The following is a 21,214-nucleotide window of genomic DNA, read 5'->3' as shown; positions in this document are numbered from 1 at the left end:
TCTTGGGATACTATTTCAGTTTTTATAAAAACTTCAAAGACTGACCAATCTGGCTTGGGGGCAGTTGTTCAGGTCCAAAGATCAAATAATGCAGCATTGTTGTTTCAAGCTTTGCAGAATTATTCTGCTTTATCTAAACATATGCAGAAGGTGTTTTTCCTTTCACACTTGAACTCAAAACCCTTAACCCAATACCAATTTTCATCCATGTTGAATAAGGCTCTACAGTTTTTGCATATTCAATCATCTGAATTTAAGACCCATTCATTTCGGATTGGGGGGGGGGGCAACCTACTTGTATATCAAGGGTTATTCCGAGGAACATATTAAGCAGATGGGAAGGTGGCATTCAGTTGCTTACAAATCTTACATTAGACCATTGTCATGTACCACTTAAGTAGCTAGTAAGTTGCTAGATAGGTATTAAGAATTTATTACCTAATTTAAAGGCACCACTTTACATAATTATTCCTAACTAAACATCAAATTAAATTTGTTTATCTTGGTTCATTCATTTTAATTTCTCTAGATTCCATTTGGATCATAGGTTCATCCATAATACATTGGGCCAATCTCTATGCACAGAACTCCAATAGAGAACATCTTTGTCTGGAATCTTTCACCATTTTATGGCACGGGATTCGGGGTATGGTTTGGGAGCAGTTATATCCAACAATTCAATTTTTATCATCCAGAAACAAAGCTCCAAGGATAATTGTCATTCACTGTGGTGGCAATAATATAGGTCAACCTCGCAACACATTAAGAGGCCTCCAAAACATTTTCAAATCTATATTTTGCCACGTAATAGTTGGGTTCATTGTCTCGCAAACATGGAGGGTGAAAAATGCAGACCAAGAAGCAATAGTGCTTGTGCAACATTTGTCATTAATAGATTTCAGGAGCTGGGGGCATCTATTAGTTACCCAGACATTAGTGCACTGTCGTGGTTTATATTGAAACTGTCACGAAATAATATGAGTACTGCATCCGCAGGAACAATATACGTCACTGAACATGAAAAATAACAGGTAATCGTCATTTTTAAATGATGATTAAAATAACAAATAATTCATAAACATTGATGTGAAGTTATATATTTTAATCGTTCAAAGTGCCCAGAACTTGTTTCTGAAAATAAAATAAAAACTAACTTAGTATTGTTTAATATATAATCCAAAATGATCACATAATAATCAACGATCAGTTCCTTACGGCTCTTCAGGCATATATACATACATATACATACATATATAAGCACTAAGTTCCAACAACACCTGATACCTAGCAGTGTCGGATCCACAACGTGGATACAAGGTCAAATACAAAAAAATATACAAAGCACTAAAATCACCAACGACACGAACAAGCAGATTGTCAAATTTTCGGGACGACCTGTCCCTTCTTCAGGACAAACGACAAGAATTACATAATGTGGCCAATATTAACAGAGAATAATAACAAAACAACAAAAACTACACCTAGCACTACAACTACACTAAAGCTACAAACGTATTTACACCGCAGACAACATGTTTTTGGTTTTTAGGCTTGCCAATCAATGTTAAAAGTGGAGCGAATTAGGGCATGTCATATTCGTCCAAATAGCTGGTCGAATTAGGATAGCATCCGAGTTCAAACGAGTCAACCATATTGTGGTTGTTCAGCACTGAATGACTCAAGTTCAAAAGTGCAAGACGATTGGACAATATTACTACTTTTGCTGCGGATCTTCAGGGGAAATTTAAAGTTTCAATATGGTTGACTCGTTTGCAACGATGCATGAAATCCGACAAAATGAAGGAAAATTACATGGAGAAAATGGTCTAGGGTTAACGATAGCGGCCTAATTCTCGGAAGTTGGACTTATTTTTCAAAGTTTCTGTGAAGTCAGATAAACGATTTATGTATCATAATTCATAAAACTGAACAATATTCTGCCTTTCGACTGGGAAAACATTTCATGATTAATACCGAAGTTTTGAGAGTTTGGAGCGAGCAACCGAGAATTTAAATGGCTGCTATTAGCTCCCTTCACTCTATATACTACTCGTATATACCAGTTTGCTTAGATTGTGTCAAAACCCTGTGATCCGTATAAACGTTAACATTACGCCGCTACAAATAGTTCGTTGGGAAATATAAATAAAAATTGAATATTGACTGTCACAATGTTTAATTCATAAAAGATTATTTTAAATGAGAAAAGCATTTACATTTTAGAACGTTTACTTTGAAATTATGTTGTTATTCATGAATACTAGTATGTCAGTCATCTGAATCGTGTCATAGATTTCTTCGTTTGAGTATTCAATATTGACGATGAATTTCCACCATGTATAGCCTATCATCATTCAGAGAATTTTTATGTTTTCTGTGACATAGAGGGACACGGAACTTTTATCGATAAATGTGTTTCTTATATCTGTATTTTTAAAAAGCGATGGAGTCGTTTTGTGTGCAGTTGATGGAGTCGTTTTGTGTGCAGTTGATGGAGTCGTTTTGTGTGCAGTTGATGGAGTCGTTTTGTGTGCAGTTGCATGTGGCGTATCCCGGGTTCATTTGGTGCATGGAGTTGGAAGTTGATATCCACTAGATACATGTAAAAAAGAATTAATTTCCTGTTTACTAGATGCATTTTACTTACCATAGAACTAGACGTATTTACCCCGTCTGTCTGCTATCTATAACACTTTTGGCGATGTAGAAAAGAACCAGCACAACTGCAAATGAACAATGTCTTATATACAGCCATATTTACAAGAAATTCTTTAGAACAACATAACATTGAATTTTCGCCATGTTTTATTTTCACCCTGACAAATGAAAAAACTATTTTACCCCTTTTTAGATTCGCCCTAAGTAAATTTTTGCTATTCTAGAGTAATATTCGCTCAGTTTTAGAATGAAACGGTGGAGAAAGGTTTCCTGCAAATGGTAAAACGGTACCTTGCGGTACCTACGGTAAATCTGCTATAAAATAAACTGAACTTACAAAGAATGGGCATCACGATGTTTCCTACCGAGCCTATAAAATAAACTGAACTTACAAAGAATGGGCACCACGATGTTTCCTACCGAGCCTATAAAATAAACTGAACTTACAAAGAATGGGCATCACGATGTTTCCTACCGAGCCTATAAAATAAACTGAACTTACAAAGAATGGGCATCACGATGTTTCCTCCCGAGAAGTTTCCGAAAAAAATTGTTGAGGGTTGGTTCCAATCATATAGGGCAGGGTTATACCCGGTGTAATAAACGGAAGCTGTGGTTGTCTGCATCGTTAACCAGAGGACACCGGCAAAGAGAGAAGTATGGCACCAGTACATATTCATCATTTAAAGCTGGTTTTCCAATAAATATGCCTCAAATCTGTGGAAGAAAAAAAAGTTATTTGTATATGAAACTTTCCTCTTGAGAATTTCTCAATTTAAAACACATTTATCAATAAAAGTTCTTCCAGTCACTTAATGAAACGAGAAAAGTGATATTCAAAACATACAAGTAAACTGTAAATTAGAAACAAATCATGCGATCAAAAAACAACAACAGATTATTGCTAATATTGTTCTGGTGTATATTTACATCTTATATTAGATAGAAAACAAAATAAATTGAAATACTGATAAAAAGAAACTCTTTAAAAACTATATCTTACAGACAAGCACGGTTAATGTTTAGACACGTGTAGATCATGTACATCTTGGGTATATATATTACACTACTCCAGTTTATGATTCAACAGGAAGCATTACGCCTGCGTCTGAGTAACACCATAGTGCATCGAATATTATGACCACCTATTGGAGCACACTTCTTGATGACGTAAGTCTGCTACATGTAAATATCACTGCTGCATATAACGGTGGCAAAAATTATCAGTTTGATTGATATATATATATATATATATATATAGAATATAAACATTGCTAGTCGTCAATATCAAATTAAAAAGAAAACAGCTATCATTTATATGATTTTCCCATACATGTACATTTGTAGAATATAAAATTTAAGTATTCTTTCAGTCTCTAATAACATTTTACTTCAAAATATTTGAATAGGCTGATATTTAAAGTTGGTTTCCCCACGGTATCTTGGATAAATTGATAGGAAAATTAGTTTACTTTTTATACATTTTAGATACATGTAGTTCATTCGGTTGCATCATATACACTAAAATACGTTTAACATTTAGTACTGGAATACAGACCGATATATCAAATGTAGTCTTTTTTTATTTTAACTTTAACATTTTTATTGCGCTTCGGTTCCATTCCAGTAAAAATGACGATGAAACCATTTTAAGGAGAAAGAGCACTATAACAAATGTCACTTCCGGTCTGGGCGGTGCAAAAGTATCATCAGGTATAATCAACAGTGTCAGATAGGTGGAGATAAAAACACAGTATATACTGAGCCCAGCTGCACAAAAGTGAGTTAAGTTTAACTGACAGTTAAGGTCTAGTTATCGCTATATACATGTATGAGTTAATGGAGTTAATGGCTAATTAACTGTCAGTTAAATTACCTTTGTGCAATTGGGTCCTGGCGCTGCGTAAAATTAGTTTTTAAGAAACATATTCGACATCAACAATTGAATTTCCTATTCCACAATTCAAAATACAATTGTAACGAAATTTAACTTTGTTTTCAAAATACTGGTGAATATTTTATTGTTAAAATCGTGTATAGGAGAGAAACAATACAAAAGGAAATACATATATGTGAAATAGTACTATGAGGAAGTTACAGATTAGCTCAGATATGGAAACCTTTGCTTCCGGACTGGGACAGGGGCGATGGTCATTACTTGTTTAGATCATCTGTTCTAACCTATACGTGAATCTTCCTAATTATTCAATACTTAGTTTTGATTGGACGACTTTTCATGACGTCAAAACACCAGAGGGCGTAGGGTAGTTTTATGAATGAAAGAACATGCTCTCATCGTATATGAGTAATAGTAAAACGTGAGTTGTGCTGGGTAAGATCATGTATATAAAGAAAAACAGTATGGAGGCTTTTAAATCATATCAAAGAATACCCGACTGTCAGTATGAAAAAGAGCATCACCACACTTGTCTCTTTAATCCTATGCTTGCTATTAAAGCAAAGTCTATGTGGAAATTACGGAGGCAGTTCACATTCACAAAATTATTACGGTTCTGTACCGTCCCAAGACAAACAAAGGAGCGGAAAAGCGAGTTTAAATTATGATACCCATTTGCTGGAAAATCACTACAAACAGTTGTACCAGGAGCAGCTTTACCAAGGCAACATCCAGCAATACTCCCAAAAGAAGCATTTAAGTGGCTTGGGGGGATATGGGAGAGCGAATTACCAGAAAGGTTCTTACCGGCCAGGGTATTATGGAAATACATACGCTGATTCGTACAGTAAAGGTTATTCAGGATACGGAAAACAGAAGCCGTACAATTATAACCAGGGTGACGTGTCCGTTCTTTTGCCGTCGAGTGCCGGTTTCTTTGGAAACTCTGGAGTGATTGGTAACGGTTTCGGATATAACTCTGGACTGGGATATGGGCCGACAGTCGGGTCTGGATATAGATCTGGACTGGGATATTTATCAACAGCCGGATATGGGTATGGTTTTCCTCCATTTGGATATGGATTAGAGACTAATATTTATCCCCCAGGTTCTCCAGCATCGCCTTATCTATTTCAAGGACCTTCTCTGATGGATCATGCTACGGGGTTCATTAAGAGCGGCACAGGGAAACTCATAGGCTCAGGTACTGATAGGACTGGGAACCATCAAATTCAAAATTGTTTTTCTTGTATTTGATTTGTTTTAATTTTCGATATTTTGTTTTCTTTTCAGCTGTTTTGGGAACCCTTTTATACAAAGCTTTAGGTATACATTTTAGCTAAGGTTGTCATTTTAGCTTTCTTGACCATTTACATCTAAACGTTACTTCAAAGGAAGAAAGTGTTAATTTTTGTGCGTGTCTGTATTACAGGATAAGCAATACCTGATGTGACGAATCAACTGTGCCAAATGACTTTGTGATCGAAAATGAAATAAAATAGTTGTGTTTACATTGCGTTGTTTTCAATATTCAGTCCTTACCATTTTATAGGTCTATAGTAATAATTGCAGCGTAGTTTTGTTCCCTTGCAAGAGTCACGGAATGGAAACTAACTTGCTATTCGTTCGTACGTTCATACGTTTGAACATTCGTGTGTTCGTAGACTTTACCCCGTGTACAAGATTTAAGCCTATTCTTTGACCGAATTCCATCAAATTACAGGAACTGTACTTTGTATAAAAATCTTGTTTGTAGTTGGTTTCCAAGGAAAGCAGGAAGAGGAATTCTAAAATTCTTTGTAAACAAGATTTTTAAACATGACATAAAGGTTTATTATGGCCTTAAAATGTGCTGTGACCCTGAACAAAGGTCAATTTTCCTTTGTATTTCAATGACACTTGCAGGGATGCTATCTTCCGTATGAAAGGTGAAGATAACGAACAGTGATCAATATCATACATGTAACTCCAATAAGCAATACAAAATAGGGAGTTGGGCAAACACGGGCCCTTGGATATACCAGAGGTGGGATCAGGTGCATATATAAATCACGGTTCCAATTATTTTCCAAGATGTAAAATTCCATTGTCACAAGGAGAGATATTTCATAATTCCTTACTCAAGAGACCTTGCAGGAATGTATCTGACATTAATTTTCAAACACTTGTCGGTATGTTGTATATTACACAAATACATGTATATGGGTTCTTATAGTTTAAGGGTAGAAGGACAATTAAGGTAATTGACGAGAGATAATTGAAGAATAATTTTATGATTATGCCATGTACTTAGTGGAGCTGAAAGTTGGTGGTTTAAATTTTCAGATTTCAAAATACAAGTATAGGGCTTACGACCGGTGTGACACCTGACCTCAAGACCATAAACTGAGAATAAACATAAGTCTAAATTTCAAATCCAGTTAACTTTTGACATAATTTTCATAAACAAATACAATTTTCAGTATATGTTTGCATTTGAATATTTCAAAAACCTGCACTTTTTTAACATCTGTGCTAGATAAATCTTAAGATATAAGTTATCAAAATTTTAACTTCATTCTATTCTCAGTTTATGGTCTTGAGGCCAGATAACGCCCCTTTAAGTGCAACAAACAATATGCAAAGTAAACCATTTAAAATCCTTCACGATTTTATATCGAAGCCTTTTCCCCCTGCAATTCATTTTGGCAGATTAGGGTTACTGTTCATAATCAAGACAATGTAGTAATCTTTATTGGTAGTGACTAAAAGCCAATCCCAGTCTTGGTCCTGTGACTAAAACCCGGTCTTCGGTCCCGGTACGAGATTCTTTTATTCGATAAAAAAGAATATATCTGAACATATGAGCCCTCCTATGGCATGTCAAACGTTGCAATACATGTATTATACAAATCTTGATTTAGATTCGATAATATTGATGTTTATGTGCATAAATCTTGATTTAAATTCGATAATCTTGATGTTTATATGCATAAATCTTGATTTATATTCGATAATCTTGATATTTATATGCGTAAATCTTGATTTAAATTCGATAATCTTGTTATGTATATTCGATAATCTTGTTATGTATATTGGAAATTGAACGAATATAAACCAAAAATTTTGAATACAAATATCAAGATTATCAAATATAAATACCAAGACTATCGAATATCCGTGTAAGTATCAAGATTATCGCATATATAAATCAAAATTTCGGCATATATAAATCAAAATTTCGGCATATAGATCTAAACATCAAGATTATCGAATATAAACAAGATTTATCGAATATGAATATCAAGATTATCGAATATACATATCAAGATTATCGATTATACATAACAAGATAATCGAATAGACATAACAAGATTATCGAATAGACATAACAAGATTGTCGAATATAATTCAAGATTTCCGCATATAAACATGAAGATTATCGAATATAAATCAAGATTTGTATAATATTGCAACGTATGACATGCCACCCTGTTTCTCGTTCAGAGGGTGTTGCACAGAAGCGGCAACTTTCCCTAATCGGAACTATGTGCCTGGTACTTATTACGTATTTGCCATTTAAATACCTGTAGAATTCCCCAGTACCGAGGGCAAGCCTAAAATATTTTATGTGTCAATACATTATAGTCTAAACATAATTTTTGAAATCGTGAAAATTAGATTGGTTTTTTTCTCAGTATCAAACAATATATACCGTTTCGAGTGTATAAATGTTTAATATTGTGTACTACTACAGACTACAAGCTCTTATGTGATGTATTATTTTCTACAATCATCTGTACACGACTCCGACTACAAAATAAAATATGGAAAGTTTAATGTGCATTAATAAAGTTCAATAAAAATCTAAGTGCATACACCTGAAAACATTAATTTACCATAACAATTTGCTACTGGAATACATATTATCTTATTAATACGAACTGTTTAACAGTTATTTTACCATGATTGGCCTTTTTCTTTCAAAGCTCTGCAAAGTTCACAACGGCTTTTCGTAAAAGGTATGATGCCTTTGTCAAAACCTTTCACTCAGAAAAACATAAAAGTTCTCGTTAGCAGCCGAACCCTCACCCCCTAAAATTTTCAAATTTAAGGTCAATCGTGGTCTCTTGTTTAGAAAAATGTAAACGATAAAAGAAACAACAATTTCTTCCACTCTCGGAGAAATAAATGACAAAATCCGCCCCTGGTCATGTCCCCGATCATAATAGACGAATCTTATGATCATGTCAGAAAAATACGGGGTAAGGTGGAAGTCCTTCCCACAAGCACCGGTGTACATAACAAAAGGATTAAATATGGATATGTTCAATGAAAAACAAGAAACATAATGTATAGATCACTACCATATTTTATTACTATTAATGAAAAATTCGAAAGCAAAGAAGCGAGCTGTGTAAACCATCCTATTTACATGTACATAAAACCTGACACAGACCTCAGTGAAAAGTTATTTTTCTGATCTCAGTTTGTCTATCATTTGTGTTTTAATGGCAAAATTAAAAAGATATCTTCCAGCATATTCCTATCAACAAAAAGTTGACTCTTTATTTTTGCCGGACGACAATTGATGGAGACATCGATGATTTCTTGTATCCTACATGTTTTAAGCAGATCAGCTATTTTGATTCAAGAAAAGAAAACAAAGTGTATTTAATCAGTTTGAGTTGGGCACTACTGAACACAGAAGATGTTATTTCAACGAATTATAAATATTTGTAGACAAGTACATGTATTATACAGTTTCTCTCTTTATGAGGACCATCAAACATACAGAAAGACATTTAATATTTTTTAATGAAAAGATTTCTAATTGGCACTCTCTTTAAATCTACATTAGAACACGGATCATGCACTACAGCCATGTACTGTAATTCATGTTGTGCTGTGCATGTAATAAGGACGTTAAAACTACTTGTTCGGTGGACATGAAATGGAAATTCGTTACATGTTTTGAAGGAACAGAATCATCAGTGTTTCATATCGTGTAAAAAGGATCAAAAACCAATGTAGTGTGCCATTCTAAAAGAAATACGTCGTTAAAAGTTGCGGAGAATGGACGAAGATGGCAGTCAGCGAATTCTTCCCACCACCATTAACGTTGGGGGGACGACATTCCAGACTACAATGGCTACACTAAAGAAAATTCCCCTGACCCGCCTGTCGCGTCTGTGTCCATCCTCTCCGGAGTACAATCAGGAGTACGGGGAATATTTCTTTGACCACAATCCTACCCTCTTCCAAGAAATTCTCGATTTGTACCGATCAGGTGAACTCCACATTCCCAGTAATATCTGTGGTGCTGTCTTTAAGAGAGAGATGGAGTACTGGGAGATTCCCAAACATCTGGTGTCCGAGTGTTGCTTTCACTCCTTTCACCGCTACATCAGTGACATGAGCACCATCACCTCCATCCAAGACTCCTTAGCAGACGTTCTAGATTATGACCCGGACGACACCAAGAACAGTTGTTGGCTTAGGTTGAAGAGAAGAATCTGGATTTTCTTGGATCAACCCAAGTCTTCAAAATGTGCACAGGTATGGACTTGTATTATAGAGCAAGTGAAAAACTTCTTCAAACAAAATAAACTCAGTAAATTACCGGTAGATGGGTGTAACTATTTGAGATGAATAGTGGCATTGTATTCCTGAGATCGCATTTCAAAATACGCACCTTTTAAAAAATCGTAGACTGATCGTGATCATATAAGAACCTGGGTTTTAAGCAAATAGCGGAAAAGATGAATTGCAACATACCTGATTTTATTTGAAAATGTTGCATACATACAATATAAATTAATTCAAATGCATTTGCTTTTCTCAACTCTTTGAGGAATATTCTGTGTACTTTTCTGGAACAGCCAATAAAAATATAGACGGAGGGGATTAGGGCACGCACAACCAAGTACCGAAACTAAATGTCTTCACCCATAAAAATTCTACTGTGACCATTAAACACTATATCTAAACAAATTATTCTTACCAAGTTTAATAAATAGAGGATATTTATATTGCGTGGTTTGATATTGGATGGCGTATTTATTCGCGAGGCTTGCCGAACGAATACGTCACCATTTCAACGAGTTGGATAGAGCAATTATGAAATCAGGCTATTATAGATGTTCTATTTATCTCATTTGCTCTTTCTTATCACTTTGGTTTTGAGACGATCCTTGATCAACAAAACAACTGATTCCCCGAAGCGTCATGCTTGTTTGTGTTCCTAAAAGAGAAAAGAAAAAAATAGTGCGATGAATATTGTACAGCTACTCACATTTTTATTCGTCCTTATGAATGAAATTTGTTTTAAAAGGCATTGAAATAATTAATCCTAATAATTATTCTATTTTTATTAAACCATTATATTTATTTTCAAACTTTACCGTTACTTATTTTGTTGACGTATGTACTTGGAAAAGTTTTGGTTGTGACGTTTTTGAAATCACATCAACGATCAACGATAGTGTACTAATATTACTTTAATTTAGATAAAACAGATTTTAGTGTACATTGGAATTACAATGTTTTTTAATTCAATTTTCACGTGTGTTTTTGGAGAATAGAACTTCAAGTTCCTGCGAGACTCTTTGATGAGTAAACATAAGGTAAATATATGTTCATATTGAATGGATCCAGAGAAGAGGGATGTGGCCTGTTGAATACTCACTGCTACTGCAGCAGATCGAGTTGCTGGGTCATCTATGTATGACCCACCAGGCTGGTACCTTGTTGGCATCTCTCATTGATTACTTTTCTAATTGTAATTTCGGAGTGTTTGTTTATGGTGTGTAGATTTCTATGAACTGTGACTTGCATTATGTCAGAAGAGTAATGCAATGCTCTTGCAACTGTACACAATATATTCTAGTACTGGTTTACCGCTCTCAGATTCATAGTTAGTATGTATATTGTTTATACTTTAAAATTAATAAAGAGGGTGTTGCACAGAAGCGGTAATATTCCGTAATCGAAGCTTTGTGCCAGGTATTTAAACACCAGTGAAGTAGAACTTCATTCCTATTTAAACTCTTATTACGTATTTGCCATTTACATACCTATGGGATTCCACAGTACTAAGGAAAAGCTTAAAATATTTTATGTGTCCGTACATAGTCTAAACATGATTTTTGAAATCGTGAAAATTAAATTGTTTTAATTTTTCTGATCATAGGGTTACGAGTGTATCAAATATTTAATATTCTATAATACTACAGTCTAAAAGCTCTTATACTCGTATGCATTATTTTCTACAACCATCTGTACATAACTCTGGCCACAAAACAAAGTATGGGAAGTTTAATACGCATTAATAAAGTTCAACAAAATTCCAAGTATATGCACCTGAAAACATTGATTACCATAGCACTTTTTTACTGGAATACATATTGTCTTATCTATTCAAACTGTTAAACAGTTATCTACCTTGTTTGACATTTTTCTGACAAAGCTTTAAAACCTAAGAATTCTCGTTCACAGCCTTGACTTTTAAAACACAGGTATCATATGGCTGTGTTCGGCGAGTTTGTTGCGTCTCCCATTCACAAACTAAACAGTGTCGAGGTTGGAATTTTATTTCAAACTCGGCACATTGTAAGTGTATTTCAATTAAGAAAAAATCTAAATGGAAAACGTAATATTGAAAAAAAAAATAATGTGTCCGTGAGGGATTCGAACCCGGTCGTTAAAAAATATGGCTTCTTTACACTTTAAATTCTACGACCTTATCCACTATACCAAGCAATGGAAAATTAATGTGCAGGTGAAGTGAAATCGTTCCGATTTTTTGAAATTTACAAAAAAAATGCCCTCGTGAAACAAAATTTCAAAGCGACAGTTTTTTAGTGGAAAACTCGAGCATTTTCATGCTAAATTCATTTTGTTTCACGGAGACAGTTTTTCTGAAATTCGGTTATACTCCTCTATTGTAACGCTAAAAATCATATAAATCGCGTATTGCTTGATTTAAACTCAAATTATTTTGGCTAATTCTTGTTAATACACGTCTTTTAAACTTATTTTCAAAAATGTTTGAATCAAGACATGAGTTCCAATTGATTTTATCATATATTTGAATATCTTTATTTTATTGATATCTCACGCAACACCTTTAGGGAAATTAACATGAGACGTGCAACACCTTCTTTTGATAAAAGCATTTTTTTGAAAATCATTTTATGGTTGCTGTTTTTCATATTCATGTATCCTATTAATGCACAGGAAAGCAAACTAGGGTTATTGAAGCGGGGATGATCTCAAAAGTAGTTCGGACCGAAAGTGCGTTTGGTAGAGTTATGGTATATCAAACTAGCGATATGCACCACACGAATGCGATAAAAATAATATATGAAATCGAGAATATACACGTCCCAATTTCCTTTATTAAGTCTCAAAATGTTGACAATTTTGGAATCATATCATCTAAAAGCTATAAGGTTTTGAATCCTTATAGTAAATGTAATAGTTATGGTATTTTATGAATCATGCAAGTAGAAAATGTGAAATTCATTTGATCAACACTATGAAATGATAATATATATATCTTCATACTCAACCCTGGGATGAAATACAGTGTACTATAAATGCATATTCTTAGACAATGAAAATAACGGTTCTACAGATATCTTTTCCGAATATCTTGTTAATGATATCTTTGAAATGTAATTTGCATTTAGTCCCTCTTGTCATACATATTTTTTTTAAAATGGAAATTGGGTTATTTACGTAGACAATTGCAATTATTTATCCTCAGAATTGGAAGCAAGATTCCTATGATCGGTTAAAAGCCCCACAAATGACATACACCTCTTTATTTACTTCAACATTTTCCAACCAAAGGGGACTGTAACTTCTGTAGCACCCGTCTCTAGATCTGCCTCATAATGTCGTAATAAATCAAACAAAATGTTTCTCCTATCATGCTTATAAAATAATCAAGATATTTCATTGAGGCATGATGTGTAAAATATATTAATTTTATCCCGGCATGTAGTATTACATTTAGGCATTCACACCCATACAATGTAGAGCTTTCATGGTTGAACTTTGAACAAACTGACTATTTGTATTACCACGGAATTAAAAAAAAACTATCACCTCCCTGCTAAAAGTTTAAATAAACCTCCAAAAGTACATGTGGTTCGCAGTTTTGGACTTCTAATTGAGAATTTCTAAATAGATCAAGTCTTAGCAATAAACGCTTAAAAGTAATGACCAGCTAATTTGCTGATTTTTCTCTTTGAAAGATGATTGAATAACATCATCTTGGATCTTATAGTTACGCTATTTATTAAAACTTTTTAATCAAATCCATGTCAAAAATCTTTGATCCTCTTAAGTATCGCTGTTAGCTAGGTCACGTTTGGTTGCGGGAGCAGCGAATAAATAACACTTACATGTGCAAAACAAGAGATCCATCATCGGTCACCTGAGTATTCGTTAAAAGTATCACTACCCCAAGGGCTATAATGTCTATAATGATTTTCCTGCTCTGCATTCTATTATTCAGCAGCAGTATAAACCAGAAGTGTTCTTTCGGCAACCTCATGCGACTTCGTAGTATTATGTGAAACTGTAGATCCACTTAATGGGGTACCTATAAAGTGCGAAAGGAAATCGAAACGAAACGAAACAAAATCTACCGAAACGAAACGAACCACCACTTAATGTAGTTAATCAGTAACAAAATAAACCGTGTATGTTGTCACATTTTTAAAGATTTCAGGCATATATATTACAGAAGTATGTGTCAACATCAGAAAATCGCATATTTTTGTTTAACAGCATAATAAGAATACATAAAACTGGTTGAAATAAAAAAAAAATTAAAATCATAAGACTTTCATAAACTGCTTCTTGATAATTTGTGTATAAATTAATTGTGGATATCGGAAAAATAAACAGTAGACATACAGTAGAGAAAATGCTATCAAAGGAGTTATCGTCCTTTTTAATATAGATAATTGATTATTTACAGAAAATATAAACTTTTGAAGTTTTAAATAGTTTACCAGATTTTTTATTGCACCTAGTAAATAACATTCCTAAAAAAGATAGATTTCTATCATGCACAAAGTTTAATTAAAGATTTTGCAAATATCTCTGATATCATATAAGGATAGGGCTACTAAAGCGCCCATACTGATGAAATTTTTTATATGATATATGTTATCAAGAATTTAAAAAAGTTTAATTATTAGCGCATTAAATCTCTACGACCATTTGGCCCCATCCTGGTACCAAACCCCTAACCATGGGATCATGAAATTTGCAATTCTGGTAAAGAGTTACCATCTCCTTCCAAATATTAATTTAGTTTCAATTTTGTACCATATAGACTAATATGCATTATTTAGAGACGATGTTATTGAAATGTTTTACATATAAACATTATATGCCAAATTTGGCCCCGCCCTGGAGTCAGAACCTCTACTCCGGGGATCATGAAATTGACAACTTTGGTAGAGGCCTGCCTACTTTACATGGCTATGCATTCAGTTGTTTTGCTTTTTCAGAAAGATGTGCTTTTGTAGAAAAAACGAGTTTTGAAAATTGTTAAATTTTTGTTGCGCTTCCTAGTCCCCAGGAGTCCTAAAATTAACAAATTTTGTCTCTATTATTCCAAAGATGTTTCATACCAAACTGATAGAATTGAAAGGGTAGTAATCAAGAAGTAGTAAAAATGTTCAATTATCAACGCATGACGGACGACGGACGCAGACCCATGCAAAAAGGTCGCCCGAGTGACAATAGGATGCTCAATATTTTCAACGATGAAGCAAAACAAATTGACATCTAGATAATTTTTGTATATCAGCGCAGGTATACGTTTACGTGAAGTTTTTTTGTTTGTTTTTTTTTTTTTTTTGTTGGTTTTTTGTTGTATTTTTTTTTTTTTTGGTTTTTTATTTTTGTTCTGAAGTTTTGAAATTAGAAATTGCCACGCCATTGTCGTCGTTTATTTTTTGGCTTATGGACTATGTTTAGACAGACTGAATCCAATCTCTCAAGACTACATATATAACAATCGCGGGGTATATGAAAATACCTCAACCGGGAGACACAAATATCTAAAACAAATTTACGAGACGATATTCCACTCAGGTTATGTATTCGCAATATACAAGTACTTAGATTTTATAAATGATCATTGGAATTTCAACTTTTAAAGTCTTAGTAATTGTCGAATTGGATTGCCAGAAGTGGGCGTTGTCATATGATATAGTGTGTGTCTATCTATCTATCTATCTATATATTGTTGTTTATACAGTTGAATTTTCAATTTGGGAACCATATTTCATATTTCCGTATCTCTGTCTAACATAATAGACAGTCCACATATGGTCATACCTGGTATGCCTACTAGATGGCCAGCTGACTTTTTTCTGAACGTAGTATTTAAATAGTATGGCATTCCTTTGGTAAGTCAATTGACACGTAGTAAATTAAAGTCACGGGAGGTTTTTTTTAATAATGCGATTATACAGCATTCTAATAAGAGAAATTTTACTTGCATTATCAGACAGCAAAACTGACTTCTCTGAGATAACGTAGAAATGAAGATGCGTTACTTGCGGTGAAAATTATCTGCAAGGTGTTAAAATGGCAAGACGGAGATGGATATATGCAATATTCATCAATGTTGGTGGAACCATTTTCCAAACAAGGATGTCCACATTGAAAAATATTCCGGATTCTCGCCTGGGAAATCTGTCTCCGGCCTCCCCCGAGTACAACGCTGAAACGGATGAATATTTCTTTGATCACAGTCCAGTTCTGTTCAATGAAATCCTCGACCTATACCGTACCGGTGAGCTTCACATTCCCTCCAACTGTTGTGGCGCTGTAGTACAGAGGGAACTGGAATACTGGAAGATTCCAAAGTGTTTAATTTCCGAATGTTGCATCCATTCGTATCATAGGTTTGTCCATGATCAGAACACGATCCAGTCAATCCGAGAATCTTTTGATGAGATTCTTGATTACGATCCAAGAGATTGGAGAGAAGGCAAATTTAATAAACTTTTGAGAACAGTTTGGATAACTCTTGAACAACCAAAATCCTCCACGTGTGCCAAGGTTTGTAAAAAAAAAAAAAATCCTTCACGTGTGCTAAAGTTTGTAAAAATCCTCCACGTGTGCTAACGTTTGTAAAAAATCCTCCATATGTGCTAAGGTTTGTAAAACTCCTCCACGTGTGCTAAGGTTTGTAAAAATCCTCCACATGTGCTAAGGTTTGTAAAAATCCTTCACGTGTGCTAAAGTTTGTAAAAATACGGTAGCCTAAAGGCCGGTTCCGCCTGCCATCTTACTGGTGTACATAACATATTTACTGTCATATGATAATATTGTTTGTATATGATTGTTTCTAGGATGCCAGCAAAACAACCATTCCCGTAATTTCTTTAAAATACATCTAAAAGTTCAAATATTGAACGCATTTGCTTTAGAAATAATAGAGGGTAATCAGACCTCATTTTATATTATCTTGAGAAAAGTCTATAAGAGGGCGGCGTGGTGCCATATTGGCGGCTTGAGACTGCACTCACGCATCTGTCTTTTCCATGGGATGAAGTGCCAGTATTACGTTTTTCCATGGGATGAAGTGCCAGTGTTACGTTTTTCCATGGGATGAAGTGCCAGTGTTACGTTTTTCCATGGGATGAAGTGCCAGTGTTACGTTTTTCCATGGGATGAAGTGCCAGTATTACGTTTTTCCATGGGATGAAGTGCCAGTGTTACGTTTTTCCATGGGATGAAGTGCCAGTGTTACGTTTTTCCATGGGATGAAGTGCCAGTATTACGTTTTTCCATGGGATGAAGTGCCAGTATTACGTTTTTCCATGGGATGAAGTGCCAGTATTACGTTTTTCCATGGGATGAAGTGCCAGTATTACGTTTTTCCATGGGATGAAGTGCCAGTATTACGTTTTTCCATGGGATGAAGTGCCAGAATTACGTTTTTCCATGGGATGAAGTGCCAGTGTTACGTTTTCCAGCTGGAGGCATGATTAATACGGTGTAAATACGCGGTGAATATACATGTAGATTGATTTGCAGACTTATTGTGATTTTACATTGATTGTTAAGTTTCCTAAAACGGAAGAAAAAATTAGAAAGTAAACTTGGGTTGGAACTTGTCAGAAGTACTATTGACTAATTTTTTCTCAAAATAGATAATCTGCATTATGACCCAGAATTTGAAATATATCAGAAAAACAATGTACAAGTATAATTACATGATATACAGAGAAAAATCAAGATTGAATTCGTCAAGTATGGGCGATTTACATTTTGTCAAAACGTTGTCAATTTCTTTTTCTAAAATGTCATTCCAAAAACATCCGGATTTTGAGTCTCTAACGCTTGATTGTATGTGGATTTCGAAACCGTATTCTAGAATCCTTGAATCCGAGATGACTTAAAAACGTCGATCCTCGGATAATTTTGCCAAACTAGTTATTCCCAAAAAAATAATTGATGTTTTGATATTTTAAGATGCATGTGTTTCATCAAGAGTCGGTTATATAAATCGCTGTACTCCGGTAACTATTGCGTCACAAAACACAACATAGTCGACATTCTAGAACCTGAAAGGCTTTCTCAATTTTACGATTCTCATGCCTGTACATCGTAACACTAGGTTCATATCACCAAGATAAACAGTTATTTTTCACTGAGTGAACATGTAAAACTCCCCCGTGATTCCTGCGTGACGACATATTACAAAACTCGTCTCTCACTGTACAGTCACATAACCTTTTTTCGATTTGAATCCTCTTGTTGAATGAAACACGACGCAAGTTTCAGGGATTAATTTGATTTAGACGCATTACAGTATAATATTTCTTGTTTTCTAGTTTCCTTTGTTCGAATAAATCTGCGGATATCATGACTTTAGAGTTATGAAAGAGGAATCCAATCCGATTTTACCTATCTTAAAATCATTAAATGCTTAGATAATAGTATATCAATCAATCTCAAAAGACAACTTTTTATTGATCGTTGATGTTTCTCTAGCAAAATAGTACCCATCATTAAAACTGGTGCTTTGAATTTACAAAGTAGTATTCAATGTAGTAAAACTTTGATTTACTATGAAAAAAGGTATTTATTTGACTGGAGTAAAAAATACCTTTGACAAAAATAACCTCGGCGACACTGTGATTGACTACTGCATGATGGCAGTAGTATTGTGATTACCTACAGTAAAATTTACTGTATAGTAGACTACTTTACTTTTGTAAGTTTTTGTTAGGGCTTCTGGGATATTATCTTAATTCTGTAATCTTTGATTGACCAGGTTGAAAGAATAAAATAAAAGTACACATCACATGCATGTACATTGTACAATGTATTTCACATTTCTTAAAATGTCACCATTCATGGACACGGAAGAATGAAGAATAATTATTTCAGCATATTTCTGTATTAACCTGGAGATGGATAGCAAAGCGTATATCATTGTAACTTTCGAAAACCTTTACAAATATTACATGAAAATACACTAAGCTTTTCAAAATTGCAAATCAAAAGCAATCGAACAATTCGGCTGCACGTAAATTCTGGCGATTAACAAATGAATTCTCCGATAGAAAATTGTAGTACTTATACATGTATATAATATGTATGATAATCATGATCCTATTCTTTTCAGATATTCAACGCCTTATACCTGTCTTTGGTCATGCTGTCCGTTTTTGTTTTCCTCCTCTCCTACCAGCCATACTGTCGAACCGAAATTATGACATACGAAAAGCTAGTCTTTCTGAAAAACTATTCCTCCATCTCATTGTTCAGGTCAGTGAACTTGAACAACGCCAAACAAGTGATGTTTTTAACCACAGCAGTTCACCCAGTGCTGGATAACATCGATCTGTTTTGCATAACCTTTTTCACGCTTGAGTTACTGGCGCATTTCTTTTCTTGCCCGCGAAAGTTGAAGTTCTTTACCTATGTGCTCAATGTCCTTGATCTGTACCTTGTGGTTGCCATGTGGATCACTTATGCCATTGAGACGCATATAGAAAGTTATTTGGATGATACCAGAATGATTAATTTCTACTCTACATTAAAAGCATCGTTAGTACTACGTTTGCTAAGGTTTTTCAGACTTATGAAGCAATTCAGTGCTCTAAAAATTTTGTTCATGTCTCTGAAAGCAAGCATCAAGGAATTGTTGCTTTTATTCATAACTTTTCTACTATCGTCCGTTCTGTTTGCTAGTTTTATGTACTTCGCTGAATTTGATATACAGGATGTCTTTCCAACTATTATTGAAAGTATGTGGTGGGCCATCATCACTATGACAACTGTTGGATATGGAGACATGTCCCCGCGGTCCTTTCCTGGAAAACTTGTGGGCATTGCTTGTGCAGCTGTAGGTATAGTGATTATAGCGATGCCAATAGCGGTTGTTGCAGCTAATTTCAGTGAGTATTATTTAAAGAATAGTGAGAGAAGACTTCGTGGACAGTTGATGAAGAACAAGAAGAAGAAACAATCATGTTGCAGCTGGGGTGAATCTCGGCAAGTTGACCATTACAGCACTGGTCAGCCTTCACCAAACAATCAAATAAAGAGGAAAAATTCTAAACTGACAGGCATAAATGCCCATTCCTCAAAAGCAAATGCTTCAAATGGTTCTTCTAAAAAGCAAAAAGGCAAAAAAAGTAAGAAGTTTTCGGATGGAATGAGAAGTACAGAAACACCATCGTCTGCCATTTCGCGAAAGACGGATGTAGATGAAAAACATAATGGAATTTGGTGCGATGTACCCGACTTGCCGGTTTAATGACGTCATTACAACCATTATGCTCAAACAACTAGATTCCGGAAATTGTTAATCTCCGGAAAACAGCTACCTGTCAGTTGTACATATCATACCCATGTAGCGTTACTTTGTTGTGCATTCCTAAGATATAGGGCTCACGGCGGGTGTGACCGGTCAACGGGAGATGCACCCGATTCCACCTATGGTGTTTCCAGAGGTCCGTGTTTGCCGTACTCTCAACTTTGTACTAAGTATTCGTTATAGAATATATAAGGTTGGCCACTGTTCGTTATCTTCACCTTTTGATATTCATGTAGCGTTACCGTGTCGTACAGTGGATATCGTACAATGGATACGTAGCGTTACTGTTTTGTATCTCAGTTGCATCTGAAATGTCTTGCAATTACACCATCCAACAAATTAAGATATTTTACATGAATTGTTTTCTGCAGTGTTGGAGTAAATGCTTTAAAAAGAAGTTGGGTCTTTTTTTTTCTTTTCTTTTCCATGCAGGTGTCTGTGTTCAAACCTGTGTTCTTTAATTTTAATTAGGGCGTTATTTAACAAAAGTCAATAGATGGGAATATATATGCCTCATATGCAGGAAAATTGAATTGCATCTTCATCAGTCTATCGGAGCCAATGTCGATATTTTTGTATACCAAAGTACTTGCATATTTGGTAGACACATATGTATATGTAATGATTCCGGATATTTGAGGTACGACCATGCGGAGTTCTCAATTAGTCACTTTACATCACGTGATTTCATTTGTGTATAAATACCGAGACTCCGCAGTCGTCTGTGTCATTCTGATAGAAGATCCAGCCAAGTAGAGAGGACGAGAGTATGGGTACTAATAAAGTATTCATGATAAACAATTCCTCGC

At 34.7% G+C, this 21,214-nt stretch overlaps 3 protein-coding genes and 1 long non-coding RNA gene across 4 annotated transcripts; 3 read left to right on the top strand and 1 right to left on the bottom strand.

Annotated features, from left to right (window-relative positions):
• Window positions 1–890: 890 nt before the first annotated feature.
• LOC125664901 (uncharacterized) lies at window positions 891–3,369 on the bottom strand. The gene is made up of 3 exons (XR_007366101.2): window positions 3,161–3,369; window positions 2,648–2,723; window positions 891–1,131 (listed from the first exon to the last, which is right to left on the bottom strand). It is a non-coding gene; the product is annotated as an uncharacterized LOC125664901 (long non-coding RNA).
• A 1,623-nt stretch (window positions 3,370–4,992) lies between these two features.
• Window positions 4,993–6,346, top strand: LOC125683827 (prisilkin-39-like). The gene is made up of 3 exons (XM_048925339.1): window positions 4,993–5,759; window positions 5,849–5,881; window positions 6,312–6,346. The coding sequence occupies exons 1-3, from the start codon at window positions 5,063–5,065 to the stop codon at window positions 6,344–6,346; spliced, it is 765 nt and encodes a 254-aa protein (XP_048781296.1). The 5' UTR covers window positions 4,993–5,062.
• Window positions 6,347–9,610: 3,264 nt separating this feature from the next.
• On the top strand, window positions 9,611–10,186 carry LOC125683892 (potassium voltage-gated channel protein Shaw-like). Its single transcript, XM_048925452.2, has one exon. It carries the CDS (start codon window positions 9,611–9,613, stop codon window positions 10,184–10,186), a length of 576 nt encoding a protein of 191 aa, XP_048781409.2.
• A 4,802-nt stretch (window positions 10,187–14,988) lies between these two features.
• On the top strand, window positions 14,989–20,640 carry LOC125664902 (potassium voltage-gated channel protein Shaw-like). The gene is made up of 2 exons (XM_056154224.1): window positions 14,989–16,630; window positions 19,209–20,640. The coding sequence occupies exons 1-2, from the start codon at window positions 16,154–16,156 to the stop codon at window positions 20,343–20,345; spliced, it is 1,614 nt and encodes a 537-aa protein (XP_056010199.1). The 5' UTR covers window positions 14,989–16,153; the 3' UTR covers window positions 20,346–20,640.
• The last annotated feature ends 574 nt before the right edge of the window (window positions 20,641–21,214 follow it).

The sequence above is a fragment of the Ostrea edulis genome, chromosome 1 (genome assembly GCF_947568905.1).
Source record: "Ostrea edulis chromosome 1, xbOstEdul1.1, whole genome shotgun sequence".
Taxonomy (NCBI): Eukaryota; Metazoa; Mollusca; class Bivalvia; order Ostreida; family Ostreidae; genus Ostrea; species Ostrea edulis.
The sequence above is the reverse complement of the archived record's forward strand: the minus strand, read 5'-3'. Positions and strand labels throughout refer to the sequence as shown.